The 22,044-nt window shown below is 44.9% G+C and overlaps 1 protein-coding gene across 3 annotated transcripts in view; it reads left to right on the top strand.

Annotated features, from left to right (window-relative positions):
• The window catches only part of LOC126215347 (uncharacterized), a 286,938-nt gene that overhangs the window by 170,334 nt on the left and 94,560 nt on the right, over window positions 1-22,044 (top strand). For all 3 annotated transcript variants that reach the window (XM_049942032.1, XM_049942031.1, XM_049942033.1), the window contains exons 6-7: window positions 8,419-8,533; window positions 15,544-15,638. In XM_049942032.1, the coding sequence (XP_049797989.1) occupies window positions 8,419-8,533; window positions 15,544-15,638 (210 nt within the window). The remainder of the gene's footprint in view (window positions 1-8,418; window positions 8,534-15,543; window positions 15,639-22,044) is intronic.

Here is a 22,044-nt window from a genome sequence, read left to right as displayed (position 1 = left end):
TCATCACCAAAGAATTGTCCATGAGGAAGATCTGCGACGAGATGGTCCCGAAGATTTTGTCAGACGTTCAAAAGCAAGCACGTGTGAACGCCTGCCTTGCAGCTGATCCGGAATTTTTAGATAACATCACCACAGACGAATCCTGGGTGTTTCACCACGACCCGGAGACAATGCGCACGAGTGCCGAATGGCACACCGCAGCATCCCCACGTCCAAAAAAGGCTGGCATTTGCAAATCGAAGGTTAAATCCATGCTGATCGTGTTTTTCGACGTCAGGGCCGTGGTTCGTCATTTTTGTCCCCCAAGGCCAAACTGTCAACAGTGCTTTTTATTGCGAAGTGCTCAAGAGACTGAAAGCCAGGGTCCATCGCGTGAGGCCAGCCATCGCCAATGATTGGAAGTTGCATCACGACAACGCGCCACGACACACCTGCTTCATGATAGCTAGCTACCTGGCTAAGAAACGGATTCAACGATCCCCCAGCCCCCCTACAGTCTCGACGTGGCCACGCCACTCTTGTTTTTGTGTCCCAAATCAAACACTTCCCTGATAGGACACCATCATGGGACCCTGGAGGAGGTCCAAGCCGCCACTACGAGGACATTGAAGGCCATCCCACACTCAACTTCACGGTAGCGTTTGAAGCGTGGAAAACTCGCATGCAGCGTGTTGTTGACTCTCAAGGATCATACGTTGAAGAGTATTGTGTGGTTGTAGCGATATCTACAATAAATGTTGTCTCAAGCTCAGCCTCATTACTTTTTATACAAAACCCTGTACAAGGGGTGTGGATAGGGTCAGTGTTGGGTGATCACTGTAAGAGACACGGAAAGGCAGCATGATCGTATTGGAGGTCAGGTTATCATCTGGAGTGCCCCAGGGAAGTGTGGTACGTCCGCTGCTGTTTTTTATCTACAAAAATGGCTCTGAGTACTATGGGACTTAATGTGGTGTCACCGCTAGACACCACACTTGCTAGGTGGTAACTTAAATCGGCCGCGGTCCTGTAGTACATGTCGGACCCGCGTGTCGCCACTGTGTAATCGCAATCCTAGCGCCACCACATGGCAGGTCACAATACACGGACTAGACCTCGCCCCAGTTGTACGGACGACATTGCTTGCGACCAGAAGTACGACGCCTTCCTCTCATTTGCCGAGAGACAGATAGAATAGCCTTCAGCTCAGTCCATAGCTACTACCTAGCAAGGCGCCATTTGTATCAGTGCTTATAGCTTACTACTATTCAAGAGATGTATTCCAACAAGAGAATTAAAGTTAAGTAACATCTACGTACTTTTCTTCTTATTCATTAATAAGTCTCATGTTCCAGAACTTCAAGCCCGTCTGCGTTAGTTTAGCGTGCACCTAGCTACCTCATTGTGTCTAGGCTGTATTAAATAGACACAACACTTAACATCTATGGTCATCAGTCCCCTAGAACTTAGAACTACTTAAACCTAACTACACCCAGTCATCACGAGGCAGAGAAAATCCCTGACCCCGCCGGGAATCGAACCCGGGAACCCGGGCGCGGGAAGCGAGAACGCTACCGCACGACCACGAGCTGCGGACTTTTTATCTACATAAATGATCTTTTGGATAGGGTGGATGGCAATGTGCGGCTGTTTGCTGATGATGATATGGTGTACGGGAAGGTGTCGTCGTTGAGTGACTGTAGATGGATACAAGATGACTTGGACAGGATTTGGGATTGGTGTAAATAATGGCAGCTAACTCTAAACATAACTAATGTAAATTAATGCAGATGAATAGGAAAAAGAATCCCGTAATGTTTGAATACTCCATTAGTAGTGTAGCGCTTGACACAGTCACGTCGATTAAATATTTGGGCGTAACATTGCAGAGCGATATGAAGTGGGACAAGCACGTAATGGCAGTTGTGGGGAAGGCGGATAGTCGTCTTCGGTTCATTGGTAGAATTTTGGGAAGATGTGGTTCATCTGTAAAGGAGACCGCTTATAAAACACTAATACGACCTATTCTTGAGTACTGCTCGAGCGTTTGGGATCCCTATCAGGTCGGATTGAGAGAGGACATAGAAGCAATTCAGAGGCGGGTTGCTGGATTTCTCACTGGTAGGTTTGATCATCACGCGAGTGTTACGAAAATGCTTCAGGAACTCGGGTGGGAGTCTCTGGAGGAAAGGAGGCGTTCTTTTCGTGAATCGCTACTGAGGAAATTTAGAGAACCAGCATTTGAGGCTGACTGCAGTACAATTTTACTGCCGCCAACTTACATTTCGCGGAAAGACCACAAAGATAAGATAACAGAGATTAGGGCTCATACAGAGGCATATAGGCAGTCATTTTCCCCTCGTTCTGTTTGGGAGTGGAACAGGGAGAAGATGCTAATTGTGGTACGAGGTTACGAGGTACCCTCCGCCACGCACCGTATGGTGGATTGCGGAGTATGTATGTAGATGTAGACAGCGTTAACGGCACTTGACCGGGCCTTGTTGTGAGTCTTTATTTGGCCGAATACCCGAACCATGCAATAGCGAGATTTGTGGAGCATTCGGATGTGACAGTAGTCAGATGTTGGACAGCATGCCAACGTTAAGGGCAGCTATACTCGTCGTCAAGGTTCCGTTCGATAACGTCTAACCACCACAAAGTACGATCGCCGTATGTGCTCCAAGCGCATCGTAGCGCCTTCACATCTGCAAAAGTAATAGATTCCGTGCAACATTCTGTGTCATCCAGCACCTTCGGTCGGAGACTAACAGCAACACGACTGGGGAATTACCGTCCACTGCGTGTGCTGCCGTTAACAGCACAACACAAATGGCTATGTATGGAGTGAAGACGCGATCGGAAAGCTAATGAATGGCATCGATGTATCGCGGTTCTGCATTACCCCGGATGATCGACATCGGCGATCAAGGCGGCAGCCTAGGGTGAGGTCCCATTCTCCAATGTTTCGGAGAGGCACAGCGCTGTTACTCGAAGCTTCATGGTGCAGGGAGCCATCAGCTATGACTTCAGGTCAGGGCTGTTACCGATTGATAGATCTCTAACGACACGACAGTACGTCACGGGCATCTACAACTAAACTTTACATTTATACTCCGCAAGCCAACAAACGGTGTGTGGCGGAGGGCACTTTACGTGCCATTGTCATTACCTCCCTTTCCTGTCCCAGTCGGTATTGTTCGCGGGAAGAACGACTGCCGGAAAGCGTCCGTGCGCGCCCGAATCTCTCTAATTTTACATTCGTGATCTCCTCGGGAGGTATAAGTAGGGGGAAGCAATATGTTCGATACCTCATCCAGAAACGCACCCTCTCGAAACGTGGACAGCAAGCTACAACGCGATGCAGAGCGCCTCTCTTGCAGAGTCTGCCACTCGAGTTTACTGAACATCTCCGTAACGCTATCACGCTTACCAAATAACCCTGTGACGAAACGCGCCGCTCTTCTTTGGATCTTCTCTATCTCCTCCGTCAAGCCAACCAGGTACGAATCCCACACTGATGAGCAATACTCAAGTATAGGTCGAACGAGTGTTTTGTAAGCCACCTCATTTGTTGATGGACGTCATTTTCTAAGGACTCTCCCAATGAATCTCAACCTGGCACCACCTTACCAATAATTAATTTTATATGATCATTCCACTTCAAATCGTTCCGTACGCATACTCCCAGATATTTTACATAAGTAACTGCTACCAGTGTTTGTTTTGCTATCATATCGTCATACAATAAAGGATCCTTCTTTCTATGTATTCGCAATACATTACATTTGTCTATGTTAAGGGTCAGTTGCCACTCCCTGCACCAAGTGTCTATCCGCTGCAGATCTTCCTCCATTTCGCTGCAATCTTCTAATGTTGCAACTTCTCTATATACTACCGCATCATCCGCGAAAAGCCGGATGGAACTTCAGACACTATCTACTAGGTCATATATATATATATATATATATATATATATATATATATATATATATATATATATATATATATATATTCTGAAAAGCAATGGTCCCATAACACTCCCCTGTGGCACGCCAGAGGTTACTTTAACGTCTGTAGACGTCTCTCCATTGAGAACAACATGCTCTTTGCTAACAACTCTTCAATCCAGCCACACAGCTGGTCTGATATTCCGTAGGCTCTTACTTTGTTTATCAGGCGACAGTGCGGAACTGTATCGAACGCCTTCCGGAAGTCAAGGAAAATGGCATCTACCTGGGAGCCTGTATCTAATATTTTCTGGGTCTCATGAACAAATAAAGCGACATGGGTCTCACACGATCGGTGTTTCCAGAATCCATGTTGATTTCTACAGAGTAGATTCTGGGTTTCCAGAAATGACATGATACGCATCCTGCGCCCTCGTGCTGCAACTCTCACGCGATAGTATTGTGGTGCCAATTTTCAGCAAAACGATGCTTGTCCACACATGACATGTATCTTTATGAACTGCCTATGTGACGTTGACGTACTTTCGCGGCTGTCGCTTCTGAGACAAGCTCCGACGTCAACTTCCTCCCTAGGCCAGTATCCGCGATATCAAGGAGCAGTTTCACCAAGAGAGCGCCAGCTTCCCTCAGGAGAGGATACAATGGCTTTATGACGCCCTTCCCAACTGAGCGCCGGCCGGAGTGGCCGAGCGGTTCTAGGCGCTACAGACGGGTTCGAATCCTGCCTCGGGCATGGATGTGTGTGATGTCCTTAGGTTAGTTAGGTTTAAGTAGTTCTAAGTTCTAGGGGACTGATGACCACAGAAGTTAAGTCCTATAGTGCTCAGAGCAATTTGAACCATTTGAACCCAACTGAGCCTCTGCAAGCATCCACGCCAGAAGGTGTGCAACGCCATACTGATGTTGGCTCCTACTGTCAAGTTCTTTGTACATTTTACTCGAGTTTGTACTCACTCTGATAACATGAGATACCGTCTCAACGTGTGATGTTTCATTTCGTTCCCCTTCTCGGTGCTTCACTTTTTTTCTTCGGACAGTATATTGATTGATTAGGCCATTGGCGATCTATCATTTTTTCCGAGGCACAAAAAAAAGTGTAGGAGTACCCATGTGGAGCTATTTACGGTGAGACGACTACGTAGATATAGGCTGCACAGGAGAAAGTTGTCAGACTCTTAATTCATAGGAAGGAAGGTAATGGAACCAATTTCGTGCTGGAAGTAAGACGTTCATATTTCTCTCACTCACCCGATGTTTTTTTTCTTTGTGGTAAGTTCCTATAGGACCAAACTGCTGAGGTCACCGGTCCCTAGGCTTACACACTGCCGTACTTAAACCAACATACGCTAAGGACAGCGGTGCTCGAACCTCTGACGAAAGGAGCCACACGAACCGTGGCAAGGCGCCCCTAGACCGCCCGGCTACCCCGCGCGGCTCAGCCCATTCTCGAGAGAAGTTTTCGTCAGAGTAGTACCTGACTAACGGAGTGCAGAAATACTCATTAATCTGTGGTGAGAGACGCTGGAAGAAAGGCCTTGTGCGTCAAGCAATGATTTGATTTGTCGTAAGATTTCGGGAGTGTACGTTCTAAGACAACTGATGATACATATCACTTCCTCCCAAATACACGTCGTGTTTTAATGACGACGTTATACTTGATAGGGATTAGCATTAAGTAATCCCGTGGCTGTGAACGAAACTACTTGAAGCAACACGGAAACCTGACTCTTGCTATATAACTTCATTTATTCCAGGACGCGTTTCAGTTTTTCCCTTCAGATGGTGTAATACCCTTACATCTTCATCACTAGGACGCTTTCCAAAAGAAGGCATTGTCCTTATTGACTGTACAGTTTTCAGTTTACCAGGGGACCGATGCAAAACTTTCGCACTTTTATAGTTTTTCAATATTGATAGAATTTGGAATAAGTGTAGCTGTTGCGATAAGGGTAGTTGTGGAAATGAAAATAAAATACCTTTAAAAATGAACCAAAAAACGTGAAATAGTAATTATGAATTTGTTCACATTCCTGTAAATTAATTTCCATGTGTCCAAAAATGTGTTCCGCATTCGGAATATTTGTCCCGGTTTGTACGACGGCCACATAGCCTATAACTTTAACTCGACAAACATTCTCAGTTACAATAAGCACGTTAGGTCGTAGTAGCAATAGGTAAATCACGATTAAAGGCTACAATGACAGACATGTTTGTCGTTTCGGGAAGTATATTCGTTTAGAAAAGTCAACCTGTACGACGGGCAGAAATAATGGACTAACCCAGTGGTCACACCTATTTTCTATGACAATGGTGTATATAAATTATTTAGTTAGCAGGTACTGTAAAACAAATTTGACGGTATTTGTAATAAGATAATATGGAAAGGGAGTCCGTTATTCGTAAATAATAAGTTGATATCTTAAAATATGAGTACGAAACTGGGCACCTATAAAACACTTTTGCCTATGATACTTAAAAGTCTCATTTATGTTGTATGCAATGTCAGAAGCAGATTAAAAAGCGTTTGTAAAGATGCCTCATTAATCCCTGTACGATTAGTATGTATTGATAAAAAGGGATGTTGACTTAGAAATAATATACACTACTGGCCATCAAAATTGCTACACCAAGAAGAAATGCAGATGACAAACGGGTATTCATCGGACAAATATATTATACTAGAACTGACATGTGATTCCATTTTCACGCAGTTTGGGTGCATACATCCTGAGAAATCAGTACCCACAACAACCACCTCTGGCCGTAATAACGGCCTTGATACGCCTGGGCATTGAGTCAAACAGAGTTTGGATGAGTGTACAAGTACAGCTGCTCATGCAGCTTCAACACGATACGACAGTTCATCAAGAGTAGTGACTGGCGTATTGTGACGAGCCAGTTGCTCGGCCACCATTGGCCAGACGTTTTCAGATCTGGAGAATGTGCTGGACAGGGCAGCAGTCGAACATTTTATGTATCCAGAAAGGCCCGTACAGGACCTGCAACATACGGTCGTGCATTATCCTGTTTAAATGTAGGGTTTCTCTGGGATCGAATGAAGGGTAGAGCCACGGGTCGTAACACATCTGAAATGTAACGTCCACTGTTCAAAGTTCCGTCAATGCGAACAAGAGGTGACCGAGACGTGTAACCAATGGTACCCCATACCACCACGCCGGGTGATACGCCAGTATGGCGATGACGAATACACGCTTCCAATGTGCGTTCACCGCGATGTCGCCAAACACGGATGCGACCATCATGATGCTGTAAACAGAACGTGGATTCATCCGAAAAAATGACGTTTTGCCATTCGTGCACCAGGTTCGTCGTTGAGTACACCATCACAGGCGCTCCTGTCTGTGACGCACCGCATGGGTATCCGCAGCCGTGGTCTCCGAGCTGATAGTCCATGCTGCTGCAATAGTCGTCGAACTGTTCGTGCAGATGGTTGTCTCGCAAACGTCCCCATCTGTTAACTTAGGGACCGAGACGTGGCTGCACAATCCGTTACACCCATGCGGATAAGATGCCTGTCATCTCGACTGCTAGTGATACGAGGTCGTTGGGATCCAGCACGGCGTTCCGTATTACCCTCGTGAAGCCACCGATTCCATATTCTGCTAACAGTCAATGGATCTCAACCACCGCGAGCAGCAATGTCGCGATACGATAAACCGCAATCGCGATAGGCTACAATCCGACCGTTATTAACGTCGGAAACATGATGGTACGCATTTCTCCTCCTTACACGAGGCATCACAACAATGTTTCACCAGGCGACATCGGTCAACTGCTGTTTGTGTATGATAAATCGGTTGGAAATTTTCCTCATGTCAGCACGTTGTAGGTATCGCCACCGACGCCAACCTTCTGTTAATGCACTGAAAAGCTAATCATTTGCATATCACGGCATCTTCTTCCTGACGGTAAAATTTCGCGTCTGTAGCACGTCATCGTCGTGGTGTAGCAATTTTAATGGCCAGTAGTGTCTATGATCTGCTATCGGGAGCATTCGGATAACCTCTATGCAGCATGTCCCAACAGATGTGACATTCAAATCAACTCACCAGTCCACATGTGGAAAGACTTATAAACATCAACACCATCTGTATCAAATACGTACACGGGGGAGAATAACGTCAGTGTAATTTAACTGCATATTTAACAACCAAACTCTAAGGATCCACATGATCCCATATATCAATATCATCTTATTCCATAAGAAAGTGATGTAAAAAGCGTTTGGTCTTTGTATTTCCTATAGTGATTTGGAGACATTAGGCTTTGTACACAAGGCTGCCGACAGTCTTTTTTTTGTGCATCAAATGAAATAGGAAATGGGAATATGATATATTTTGTAGCGTCCATTATGCGCAATACGAAGGCTCGAAAAGTAGGAAATATATACCTGTAAGTGATAATGAGCGGCTTACAAAATGTATACTTTGATGTGTGTCACATGGAGCAGACATCAAGCAGGAGCCGCCGTCGCTGCAGTACGTTGACCCCACCATGATCGGCGTCCTGGTCGGCTTGGGACTAATGTTCATCATCCTCTGCGTCGTACTGCATCTCTTCAGCAAGTAAGTCTCCTCCAAGCCTACTGTCTTTGTTTTCTTTCTTGATTTTTAAACGTTTCACGCACTTATCTGTAACTCACTATAGTAACACCCCCCCCCCCCCTTGTTTATAGAGGCGTCAGTCTTCTTCATTGCCAGTATCCTTTGTGTTTGTGACACAATTAAACATGGCTTCAGAAACTCTAAACTAATTAACATTATCGTTATTCTGAATGGTTGCTTTCATTATCATTATTTACCACTAACACTATTATTCGTGAAACTTCCTGGCAGAATAAAACTTTACGCCAGACCGAGACTCGAACTCGGGACCTTTGCCTATCGCGGGCAAGTGCTCTGCCAACTGAGCTACCCAACCACGACTCACCCCCTGTCCTCACAGCTTTAATTCCGCCAGTACCTCGTCTCCTACCTTCCAAACTTCACAGAAGCTCTCCTGCGAACCTTGCAGAACTAACACTCCTGGAAGAAAGGATATTGCGGAGACATGGCTTAGCCACAGCCTGGGGGATGTTTCTAGAATGAAATTTTCACTCTACAGTCTCGGTCTGGCACACAGTTTTAATCTGCCAGGAAGTTTCATATCAGCGCACACTCCGCTGCAGAGTGAAGATCTCGTTCTGGAAACATCCCCCAGGCTGTGGCTAAGCCATGTCTCCGCAATATCCTTTCTTCCAGGAGTGCTAGTTCTGCAGGGTTCGCAAGAGAGCTTTTGTAAAGTCTGGAAGGTAAGAGACGAGGTACTGGCAGATGTACAGCTGTGGGGACGGGACGTGAGTCGTGCTTGGATAGCTCACCTGGTAGAGCACTTGCTCGCGAAAGGCAAAGGTCTCGAGTCTCGGTCTGGCCCACAGTTTTAATCTGCCAGGAAGTTTCATATCAGCGCACTCTCCGCTGTAGAGTGAAAATTTCATTCTACTATTATTCGTGTTCGTAATTATAATTCATAATAATATCTCAGATTACATAACTAAATCACAGTACCCATATAAATTGGGAATGTTTAATGATAATTTAAAGTATATACAATTCCTGGTATGATGTAAGAAAGCTGAAAACCCTAATATGACCAAGCTAAGCAAATGTATAACAGTAAATAAAACATATTCCGTAATTTGCCGCCGACATAACGTAAATAAATTTTCAATAACGCTCATGAAGGTCGCCAGGCTATGGATGCCAGTTAGTACGTAACCACGATATGAGTGCAGTGGCTTCCTGCGGCCGTTATGGGAAACATGTGGTGATGTTACAGAAGTACGGTGGTAACTATGAAAAACGCATCACCGTGTGAATGCTTTTAGGACAGTAGTGCACATACTGTCAAGTGTTTCAACGTATCCTCGTGAAATATATCGATAAAAACTCACGATAAGCACTCCCAGGTGCAAAAATATTGTGCTCGACCAATACGATGCCACGAACTCCGGCACTGTTGACGTTTACACACTTTGAAGTTACACTTCTGAGCAACAGCGGTTCACAGCACACGCAACAATTAGAACAGGTAGGGACTGAGCAAGTCAGACATATGCTGAGTGATAACAAGATTGAGGAAGCGAAGTGGCTTGAAGAATTTATTTTTGTAGTATTCTCCAGTATGGAAACGATAACTGAGAATCTGTTAGATGACGATACTTTCGCTTTAAGGAAGGTAAAGGCACCAGAGAGGCAGTTCTGACGCTGCGCTTGATAGCGGAAGGAAGCTTTCAGAAAAATCATGACACCTTAAGAGGTTTTCTCGACTTAGGAAAACCGCTAGATGAAATGAAATAATGCAAGACGTTCGAAATTCCAAGAAAAATAAGAATAACCTATTGAGAAAGAGGGATGATAAACAGAGTGTTCAAAAAAGTGTCAAATAACTTTGAACGATGGCAGTACTCATCGAAACAAGAAAAATAAGTCCAATAACGTGGGTCCTGAAACGCATATTTTCCGAGATAAACACGTGTTTATAGGAAAGGCTGCGCGACGCTTGGTTGCGGATATTAGTACCGTCGTTGCATTGGCGCTCCGTGTGTCGCCAGGGTATTATGACGTCTTACTCACAGTACTCTACCTACAATTAGGGGTCTGCAATAAGGTGTGTTGTTCGAACGGTGTTGCAGGTACGTTACGCCTCGTCGTGTTTGTGTGCCTTATTGTACAGTGCTGTCAGCACTGGGTATGTATCATTGTGTTTAACTTCTTCCAAACGCAGATTCCGTTATACGCTACTGGCCATTACAATTGCTACACCAAGAAGAAATGCAGGTGATAAACTGGTATTCATTGGAGAATATATTATACTAGAACATGTGATTACATTTTCACGCAATTTGAGTGCATAGTTCCTGAGAAATCAGTATCCAGAACAACCACCTCTGGACGTAATAACGGCCATGATACGCCTGGACATTGAGTCAAACAGAGCTTGGAAGGCGTGTACAGGTACAGCTGCCCATGCAGCTTCAACGCGATACCACAGTTCATCAAGAGTAGTCACTGGCGTATTGTGACGAGCCAGTTGCTCGGCCACCACTGACCATACGTTTTCAGTTGGTGATTGATCTGGAGAATGTGTTGGCTAGGGCAGCAGTCGAACATTTTCTGTATCCAGAAAGGCCCGTACAGGACCTGCAACATACGGTCGTGCATTATCCTGCTGAAATGTAGGGTTTCGCAGCGATCGAATGAAGGGTACAGCAACGGGTTGTAACACATCTGAAATGTAGCGTCCACTGTTCAAAGTGCCGTCAATGCGAACAAGAGGTGACCGAGACGTGTAACCAATGGCACCCCATACCATTACGCTGGGTGATGCGCCAGTATGGCGATGACGAATACACACTTCCAATGTGCGTTCACCGCGATGTCGCCAAACACGGATGCGACCATCATGATGCTGTAAACAGAGCCTGGATTCATCCGAAAAAATGACGTTTTGCCATTCGTGCACCCAGGTTCGGCGTTGAGTACACCATCGCAGGCGCTCCTGTCTGTGATGCAGCGTCAAGGGTAACCGCAGCCTTGGTCTCCGAGCTGACAGTCCATGCTGCTGCAAACGTAATCGAACTGTTCGTGCATATGGTTGTTGTCTAGCAAACGTCCCCATCTGTTGACTCAGGGATCGAGACGCGGCTGCACGATCCGTTACAGCCATGCGGATAAGATGCCTGTCATCTCGACTGCTAGTGATACGAGGCCGTTGTGATCCAGCACGGCGTTCCGTATTACCTTGCTGAACCCATGGATTGCATATTCTGCTAACAGTCATTGGATCTCGACCAACGCGACCAGCAATGTCGCGATACGATAAACTGCAATCGCGATAGGCTACAATCCGACTTTTATCAAAGTCGGAAACGTGATGGTACGCATTTCTCCTCCTTACGCAAGGCATCACAACAACTTTTCACCAGGTAACGCCGGTCAACTGCTGTTTGTGTATGAGAAATCGGTTGTAAACTTTACTCATGTCAGCACGTTGTAGGCGTCGCTACCAGCGCCAACCTTGTGTGAATGCTCTGATGAAAAGCTAACAATTTTCATATCACAGCATCTTCTTCCTGTCGGTTACATTTCGCGTCTGTAGCACGTCATCTTCGTGGTGTAGCAATTTTAATGGCCAGTAGTGTATATAGACATTTAAATACACAAGCCATCCTCGTGAATCTATCTGTGAGTGAAAACCGTATAAAAATCCCTTCAGTACTTCCTTACGTTAACCTTCACATACAGACAGAAAAACGTGAGAGGTACCTTTAATTTAGGAATTTGTATAGAATGTACAGGTGTTTCAGTTTGGGCATCAAAAATCTGTATCGCTATTGTTCCTATTCTTTGCTCATCTCTTAAATTTTTGGTGGCAAAACAACTGACTACCTAAACTATCCTGTAAAATTTTATACAGCATGTCAAACATCCCTCTGTTAAGAGTGTATTTTGATGTTTATACCGGTTATTAGAACCAAAACAATACAAAAGTTCCAAAAATGTCCAATAGACGGCGCTTCATATGATCAGAATAGCAATAATTAGCATAACAAAGTAAGACAAAGCAAAGATGACGTTCTTTACAGGAATTGCTCAACATGTCCACCATCATTCCTCAACAATAGCTGCAGTCGAGGAATAATGTTGTGAACAGCACTGTAAAGCATGTCCGGAGTTATGGTGAGGCATTCGCGTCGGATGTTGTCTTTCAGCATCGCTAAAGAGATGTCGGTCGATCACGATACACTTGAGACTTCAGGTAACCCCAAAGCCAATAATCGCACGGACTGAGGTCTGGGGACCTGGGAGGCCAAGCATGACGAAATTGGAGGCTGAGCACACGATCATCACCAAACGACGCGCGCAAGAGAACTTTCACGCGTCTAGCAATATGGGTTGTAGCGCCATCCTGCATAAATATCGTACGTTCCAGCAGGCGTTTATCAGCCAGGCTGGGGATGATGCGATTCTGTAACATATCGGCGTACCTCTCACCCGTCACGGTAGCAGTTACAAAACCAGAATCACGCATTTTCCTCGAAGAAAAAAGGCCCGATAACGGTAGATGTGGTAAATCCAACCAATGCAGTGACTTTCTCGTCGTACAATGGAGTTTCCACGACAGTTCTAGGATTTTCGGTAGCCTAAATTCTGCAGTTGTGGGCGTTGACAGACCCTCGGAGCGTGAAATGAGCTTCGTCGGTCCACAACACGTTACTCAACCAATCGTCATCTTCCGCCATCTTTTGAAACGCCCACACCGGAAATGCCCTCCGCTTCACTAAATCGCCAGGTAACAGTTCATGATGCCGATGGATTTTGTACGGATAGCATCGGAGGGTATGGCTCAGTGCCAACCAAACAGTAGTGTATGGAATGCCGGTTCGACGTGCGACTGCACGAGCGCTGACTTCCCCGTGCATTGACGAACCTGCTACAGTCTCCATGTCTTCCTGAACGCCTTGTGCTCGGTCGGCCACTATGGGGTCTATTGTCTAAACAACCCGTGGCTTCGAACTTCGAAATCATTCTCACCACAGCTGCATTTGTCAACGGACCTTTACCCATTCGAATCCCCTTCCTATGGCGATTGGATTCTGTCAATACAGCTTCGCTAAAAGCGCCTTTTCAGGTAACGTCAACATGCTGCGACTGCTGGCGCATCTTATTCTCTCTCTTTTTTTTCCTTTATTGTGATTTCATTCCCCTGCCCCATATGTGCAGGGGAGGGCTGTCAGCGGCACAATCCGCCGTTCTTCAGGCGAGTGACATGACAACGTAAAATAAGAATAAAATGTTACATACATAAGGCGACAGAGGGGATTTTAAATCAGAATAATGGGAGAAAATGGAGGTAAAAATAGACTAACATGGAGACGTTCATGGAGGACAGTTAAAAAAAAGTCACCAGAAAGTTAAAAAACACAGTTGGCGATTCTTCAAAACTCAGACAAGACACTGAATGTGACATGCACAGGTTAAAAGTCGGCCACAGTAATAAAAACACTCCAGAACAACACACTTAAAACACACTTGGAGCACACACGACGAAGAATAAAACTGCCAGGCGGGACCTGCCGAGGGAAAGGGCAGAGAGGATGGAAAGGGAAGGGAGAGCAAAGGGGCACCTGGGGAAGCGGCGGGATGAAGAGAGGAGGGGCGTCAGTGGGTACACAAAGAGGCAGGAGACATGTGGGATGGGAGATGTAGAGGGAAGACAGGACAGGAGGGAGTGCAGAGACACTGAAAGGAGGCACAAGAGAGGGAGGGAGAGTAGGAGGGGGAAGCCGCTCAGGAGGAGGGAGGGGGAGGAGAGGGAGCCCTGAGGAGGAGGCAGGAAGATGGGGTTAGAGTTGGTAGGAAGGGTAGATGTCACGGCGAAGCATCATCTGGGAGGGGTAGATGGTGGAAGTTGCGTTGGGAAAGGAGATGGAGGGTGTGGAGATGGAGAGAGGGTGGTACACAACGGTAAAGGCGCGGCAACTGGTTGGGGGTGGAGAGGAAAGGAGACACCAGGGGGTGAGGGGGATCAAGGTGGCGGACAATATGTAGTGTGTGGATATGTTCAAGGAAAAGGAGAAGGTGGGGTAAGGGGATGAGGTCGTAGAGGATGCGCGTGGGGGACGGAAGGCGGATGCGGAAGGTGAGGTGGAGAGCATGGTGTTCGTGGATTTTGAGGGCTTTAAAGAACCGGGGAGGGGCGGAAATCCAAGATACGCTGGCATAACAGAGGATGGGACGGATCAAGGATTTGTAGATGTGAAGGACGGTGGAAGGATGCAGACCCCACGTCCGGCCGGATGGGAGTTTCAGGAGGCGGAGTCGGTTGTGAGCTTTGTTTTGGATGGTAAGGAGATGGGGAGTCCAGGTGAGGTGGCGGTCGAGTGTGAGGCCAAGGTATTTGAGGGTAGGAGTGAGGTGGATAGGACGGCCATAAATGGTGAGGTAGAAATCATGGAGGCGGAAGGAGCGGGTGGTGCAGCCTATGACCATCGCCTGGTTCTTGGAGGGGTTTACACGGAGGAACCACTGGTTGCACCAAGCGGTGAATTGGTCGAGGTGGGTTTGGAGGGTACGTTGGGAGATTCTCTCTCTCATTACAGCTTCTTTTATACACGATTGTCATGTGCAATCACTGACGTTTTGCTGTCCAACGCCATCTGTCGGACATTTTGTGAACTTTTTTTTTTTTGTTCTAATAAAACCCCATGTCATTCCCAGCATGTGTGTCAATTTTTACCTCTCTATCTACATTATTCCGTGGTTTATTAAGTTTTCAGATTTATACTGACTTTTTGATCACCCTGTATGTATGCCACAACAAAATCGTTAATTTTGTTACAGTGTTTTTCTGTTTTCCTTTAACCAAACCAAAGTTATTTCTCAACATTTTGTACAAAAATTAACCAAGAATAGGCTTAAAAACACACTTGTTAAATTTGTATCTGTATGGTCTCACATTGTGAATTGCATTTAGAGGACTGGCTAAGTTCCCGTTAGACGCCGGAGGCGAATGTAGCTCCGTGTGTCCGCAGGGCCCGGTGGCGCGAGAACCGCACCATCTTCAACACGCCGAACCCGCGCCTGATGAACGTGTCGCTGCTGCGCGACAGCAAGCTGATTCACGGAGGTGAGCAGGCGGCGGCTGCGGGCGCGGCCGCCGCCGCGGGGGCGGCTGTGGGGGCGGGAGCTGGCGCGGGGGCGGCGGCGGCGGCGGCGGTGGGTCGGCGCGGCAGCCCCCAGCCCAGCCTCGCGTCGCTTGCCGACGCCGGCTCCGCCGGTACTCGATCCTCGGACCACCGCTCCGCACGATCAGATGAGATGGCAGACCCCGCCAGCCAGACGCCCTGCACGCCGCTCCGCTCAGAGTAGCAAGTAGCCGGCGAGGGGCGAGCAACACACACACACACACACCACACACCACACACACCCACACACACACACACACACAGGCAAACAAACAACACACAGTGAGAGAGACAGAAAGAGAGGAGTGGAGGAGCAACAAATTCGTAGCAAACACATCTACATCCCCCGCACTCATTTTCTATAAAGGACGCATAAAGCATATGTTCAGGAATTGTTAACACTCCCTATTAACACACACTCAAACACAGAGACACAGGCATAGCAGGGATCACCAGAAGTCCAGTTACTGGTTGCCTATATGGCGACTTCCACAGGCAACAATATTTTGTATTTTTAACTGAAGTTCAATGTTGATCACAACACTTATGTCTCAATAACATAGGTGACCGGTTTCGGTTGTGTTTATATAACCATCTTCAGACCCATGGCTCCCTTGGAGGATGGTAGGCGGAGCTCTCTTCAACTGATCAGTTGACTTCGTAGCAGCTGAAGAGAGCTCCGCCTACCATCCTCCAAGGGAGCCATGGGTCTGAAGATGGTTATATAAATATAACCGAAACCGGTCACCTATGTTATTGAGACGTAAGTGTTGTGATCAAGACTGAACTTTAGTTAAAAAATATAATGATCTATTGATCACTGTATTCCAAAAATGTTTACCAAAATTGAACAATATTTTGGTTCTCACTAGGATTTTCGTAACTTTTTATATTTATGGTACGTGAAATTCAGAACTCATACATCAGTCCGCCAAAGCAGTTACATGCCAACAGTCAGTGGTAACGCCAGTTCCCGTCAGATCACCGAAATTAAGCGCCGTTGGGCTTGGCTAGCGCTTGGATGGGTGACCATCCGGGTCTGCCGGGCGCTGTTGGCGAGGCGGTGGCCACTCAGCCCTTGTGAGGCCAACTGAGGACCTACTTGATTGAGAAGTAGCGGTTCCGGTCACGAAGACTGACAACAGGCCCTTCATACCTGCATCCAGTGACGCCTATTGTGTGAGGGTAACTTGGCGGTCGGTCGGTGCCGTTGCGCCTTCTAAGGGTTGTTCGGACTGAGTCAGTTGTACTCAACTCTCAAAAATTCTCGGCAGAATCGACTGTGAAATTTTTCCAGTGTCTTTAGTACCCAAAAGTACGACCGATTTCTCGACGGGCAGCATGGTGCTGTGGTAGAGTAATTGCCTCCCACGTGGGTGGCCTGAGTTTGGTTCTTGACTATCGTACATTTTTAAACAAAGATGCATGCCTTACGTACATTGCCGTGAAGAGTATATATAATACATAAAAAAGAAATTTTTTTTAATCTTTTGGCTTTCGGGTTGTGCCCAATCAGCCATCTCAACAGTCGAATATCGTTTTTGACGATCCGAACGTGAGAACTCCACAACACAACACCCTATCACCGAGCGCAGAAGAATCTCAGGCCCAGCTGGCGATCGAATCCGTGCCTCTTCGCTTAGTAACCCGTCGCGCGAACCACGTAGCTGCCGATGCGGACGAGAACAGAGTTAACTGGTAATGTTTTTTCTTTCAACGAAACAAAATTTTATTAACAATCTTATATAAAATATCATTAATTAAGAATCTATATTTGCAAAAAAAAAAAAATGTTCAAATGTGTGTGAAATCTTATGGGACTTAACTGCTAAGGTCATCAGTCCCTAAGCTTACACACTACTTAACCTAAATCATCCTAAGGACAAACACACACACACCCATGCCCGAGGGAGGACTCGAATCTCCGCCGGGACCAGCCGCACAGTCCATGACTGCAGCGTCGTAGACCGCTCGGCTAATCCTGTGCGGCTATATTTGCAATCTAAACTGGATTAAGTGTGTGCTATCAATTAAAAATAAGAACATGCACATTTCTCATAAAAACGATAGTTAGGTATGCATTAATTAGCATGTTTGATAACTTTTGTTTTCAAACTGAACTGAACGAAAAAAGGAAAAAATAGTTACCGAAATGGGACTCGAACCAGCGGTCATCAGTCTCGAGCGCTTCCGATTTTTTTCCATCTTTATGCATTTTGCGCTTCACGGAGGTGCTCGTAGAACGTGCACCTTTGTTTAAAAATTTGCATTCGCCCAGAATCGAATCCACAGCACTCACGCGGCAGACAAGCACTCTACTACAGAGCTACATCTCTGTCGAGAAGTTGGCTTTACTTTACGGTATTAAAGGCACTCGAAAAATAATTTTCTCTAGAATTTTTAAGAGTTGCAATCAACAGCTTTGTGCAATTATATTTGAGTTGTGTTCTTCCTTTAATCCAATTATAACAAATTACAAAAAGCCGATGACAATGCGGTCTCTTTGTGAATATTTCACATAATTGTTGAAGAAATTTAAAAATTTTAAAAATTTAAAATTCAGTCGTAATATACTCATTAAGTAGTTTCAAAACAGTAAGTCAAGAAACTGTGTGTATGTCCTGCAGCGCAACTCACGACCCGCAAATTATCCAAATTATATTCATCCAGTATTTGTGACCAAGCGTACTTAGCGACTTCCAACAAACGTTAAACATAATTTCAAACCTTTTGTAAACTCTTCTTCGCTTACATGCTTAACTTCAAATATTTAACACCCTGACTCCTTTCCAAACAGACGTCTGAAGCTCATTTATACACGGTAATTCAATTCTTCAATGAATCGGCTTTGGCGGTTAAATGGTACAATACAGGCTGATTCATGAAGATACGCAAATATTTTAATATGTTATTCTACAAGTAAAACTAAAGAAAAAAGTTCATATAAACATGTTTAGACGGATTTGCGGCTAATAAAAGATTTTGCCTGAAATTTAGCAACCTCGATAATATGAAGCCATCGCAATACTGTACGAGGTTAAAGTAAAGCACGATTTGCATTTATTTTGTTGTTATTGGTCTGGTGAATCTAATAAAACATGTCTCAGATGTGTATCTGCAGTAGTTTCTCAGAACATCCAGAGAAGCAAAGATTATTGTACAAGCAAATTTGTTTACTTTCCATTAAGAATGTAGAAACCTTTACGTATTTGTTGGCAACCGTTAGTGGGTTGTTTCAGTCGTTTCGTAACTTTGAAATAAGTTAGTTTTCTGTATTGCTCAGTGAAAGAACAAAGTCAATACACGTCGGGCATTACCTGCTCGCATTATGAATACAATAGACGAAATTAAGAACAACCATGTGAAACTGAAACGAGCAACAAAACCTGTTCATACACGTGCTGCTAAATGCACTGAACTCGGTGGTGATATTTTTGAACATTTATTGTGACCGTATTGTGAAATTGTGTGTACTCTCTACAACTTCCTTAACACTGAGCTTTGTTTTTTCCGTTTTAACATAGATTCACATGTGCTGTGGTATTAATAAAAGCAGATTAGCTGACACATTCATACAGTTTCAGTTAACGTTATCATCATCATTTTTCCAAAACTAAATTCTCTACAACTTCTGTTGAAAACTTTATGCAATTGTCTGGAATTTTAAAAAAAATTTGGTCAAGTAGTTAATAAATTAAAAATTTAACGAAATTACTTCTTTGCTTTCCTGGATGTTCTGGAGGGCATGATTTATTAGATTCACCAGATCAGTAAGAACAAAGTAAATGGAAATCGTACTTTACTTTAACCTCGCACAGTTTTGCGATGACTTCATATTAGCGAGGTTGCTAAATTTCAGGCAAAATCTTTTCTTAGCCGTAATTACGTAACTAAACATTTGCGGCCCTATGTTTATATGAATTTTTTTCTTTAGTTTTACTTGTAGAGTAGCTTATTAAAATATTTGCGTATCTTCGTGAATCACCCTGTAGAATGACGCTTTTGGCTGGAGCGTCACACGACACACTTCATTCTAGCAACGCATCTCACAAGGATTTCTTATGTGCTCGTAGATCTAGGTACCAAATAAGCGATTTGCAAGAAGCATACAGTAGTTTTCAGCAACCTGACCGCTCTAGAGTAGGGTTAGGGTCTGTAAGATGGCTTTCACACACATACAGACACACACACACACACACACACACACACACACAATCCCAACTAGCAGGTACGGATTAACCGCCTCAAGGCAACAATATTACGATCAAGCATTTCACTTAAGGAGAAAGCATTAGCTATGCCGCTGACCTAAGCTTTCTCCAAACACACACACACACACACACACACACACACAGCCACTTCCGCAAACACGCATATACCTAAAGCGTCCTACAACCAGGCTTCCCAGGCCATGCGAAACAACTGATTTATTATGCGTAACAACAGCTCGTAATTCATATACATACAAACAAAATGTTAAGCAGCACGGCAGGGAATCATCATGAAGAGCAAGGGTCAAGTACGAGCTTTTTTTGAAGCATACATCATAGTTAAATAGTTTACTGGGGACTGGGGGCAGTGTGTATGAATAGGAAAAACACAAACTCGCACACACACACACACATGCATAAGATACCCCGTAAATTTACTTCCACTAGCAGTTGTTTTACTCGACTAACTAGCGTTTCGTTACTATACGCCTGTAGGATCCTCGCCTTTCCGATCGCAAATGGTCAAAGAGCTCACAATCTCTGTGAATCAGTCATGTCTACTACTTGCTGTATCAAGCTGTTTGAATAGAGGAAAGAATGCTAGACACCATTCCATTTATGGCAATGAAACCCGTTTAGGCGCAATCGAGTTTCTTTAAGGAGTCAGCCCCGATAACAACATTTCTTAAAATTCTTTTTTACGATATTCTGAGCCGCGCGGAGTGGCCGTGTCACGGACTGCGCAGCCCCTATCGCCGGAGGTTCGAGTCCCTCCCTCGGGCATGGGTGTGTGTGTTGTTCTTAGCGTAAGTTAGTTTAAGTAATGTGTAAGTTCTAACAACCCTACCACAACAAAGGTCAAAAATTAATTATTATTGTAGTGTTGCTCACGCTACTAAATATTTCATTTTCGGGCAACAAAAAAGTTATATTATGTGGCAGGTGTCATTAGAGCACAGTTATTAAAGTCATTTCTTCAAATAATGCATAAACTAGGCACTCATCTTTTCGTGTTTCCCACGGTGGTCTCGTTGTGAAAACTCATGACTCAATCGTCGAAAAACTAGGTAGTGATGATTCCAAGCTCGGATGCAAAGAGGCCTAGGTGTTATTCTGCGATATTCAAAAGTTTTATAGATGCGTTTCAGAAACCATTCTTGAAGATTAAACTTTTGCAAGTTATGACAATTGTGTTGTAAAAAAGTAATCAGCACTCCAAATTTAAGTTACACTTCTTCTTTATTACTTTTTTTGCAACATCATTTCACAATATAAAACATACTTGAAAATATCTTCCTCACTGTTAAAGTTCACATTGCATAAGCTGACTACCAAAGCTTGATTCTCTAATAACCGCTTATGCGCCCAAAAATCAGAGTTACAAGTACGTCAAAGATCATAGTGACAAAAGAAAGAATACACATAAGAATAATATCATTGCGATATCAACATATAGATGTATCAAAGTACCTCTACATTAATGAAATCAAATCTGAATCTTGTCACAGAAATATGTTAACTATTCTACAGAAACACAGTAGAATATTGCTGGTATTGAGAGGTTGAGGTGAGGTGCCGTAATGGTTACGTAATTCAAGTACCATTACAAAGTCTAGGGGCCGATGACCTCAGCAGTTTGGTCCCTTGGGAATTTAACATATGATATTCTGAATACCAGTTCCGCCAGCTTACGGAAAACGAGGCAGTTAACTACCTCGAGGAATGTCCACCAATATGTAGATCAGTAGTAGTTTTCAGAACACGCTTCATGGATGCTCAACTGGCGACTAGCATACCGGAACGTCGAGGTACCGCACACTCAGTCGCAAGCTACACATTAAAGGTGCGTTTCCACCTGCACGCCTTCACGCCTTGCGCCTGGCCGTCGTGCGACTGTCATTCTCAATGGAGAGAAGTCTTCCGAAGTAAGAGTGAATTCAGGTGTGCCGCAGGGGAGTGTGGTAGGACCGTTGCTATTCACAATATACATAAATGACCTTGTGGATGACGTTGGAAGTTCACTGAGGCTTTTTGTGGATGATGCTGTGGTATATCGAGAGGTTGTAACAATGGAAAATTGTACTGAAATGCAGGAGGATCTGCAGCGAATTGACGCATGGTGCAGGGAATGGCAACT

This window comes from Schistocerca nitens, chromosome 12 (assembly GCF_023898315.1).
Source record: "Schistocerca nitens isolate TAMUIC-IGC-003100 chromosome 12, iqSchNite1.1, whole genome shotgun sequence".
NCBI lineage: Eukaryota > Metazoa > Arthropoda > Insecta > Orthoptera > Acrididae > Schistocerca > Schistocerca nitens.
The sequence above is the reverse complement of the archived record's forward strand: the minus strand, read 5'-3'. Positions and strand labels throughout refer to the sequence as shown.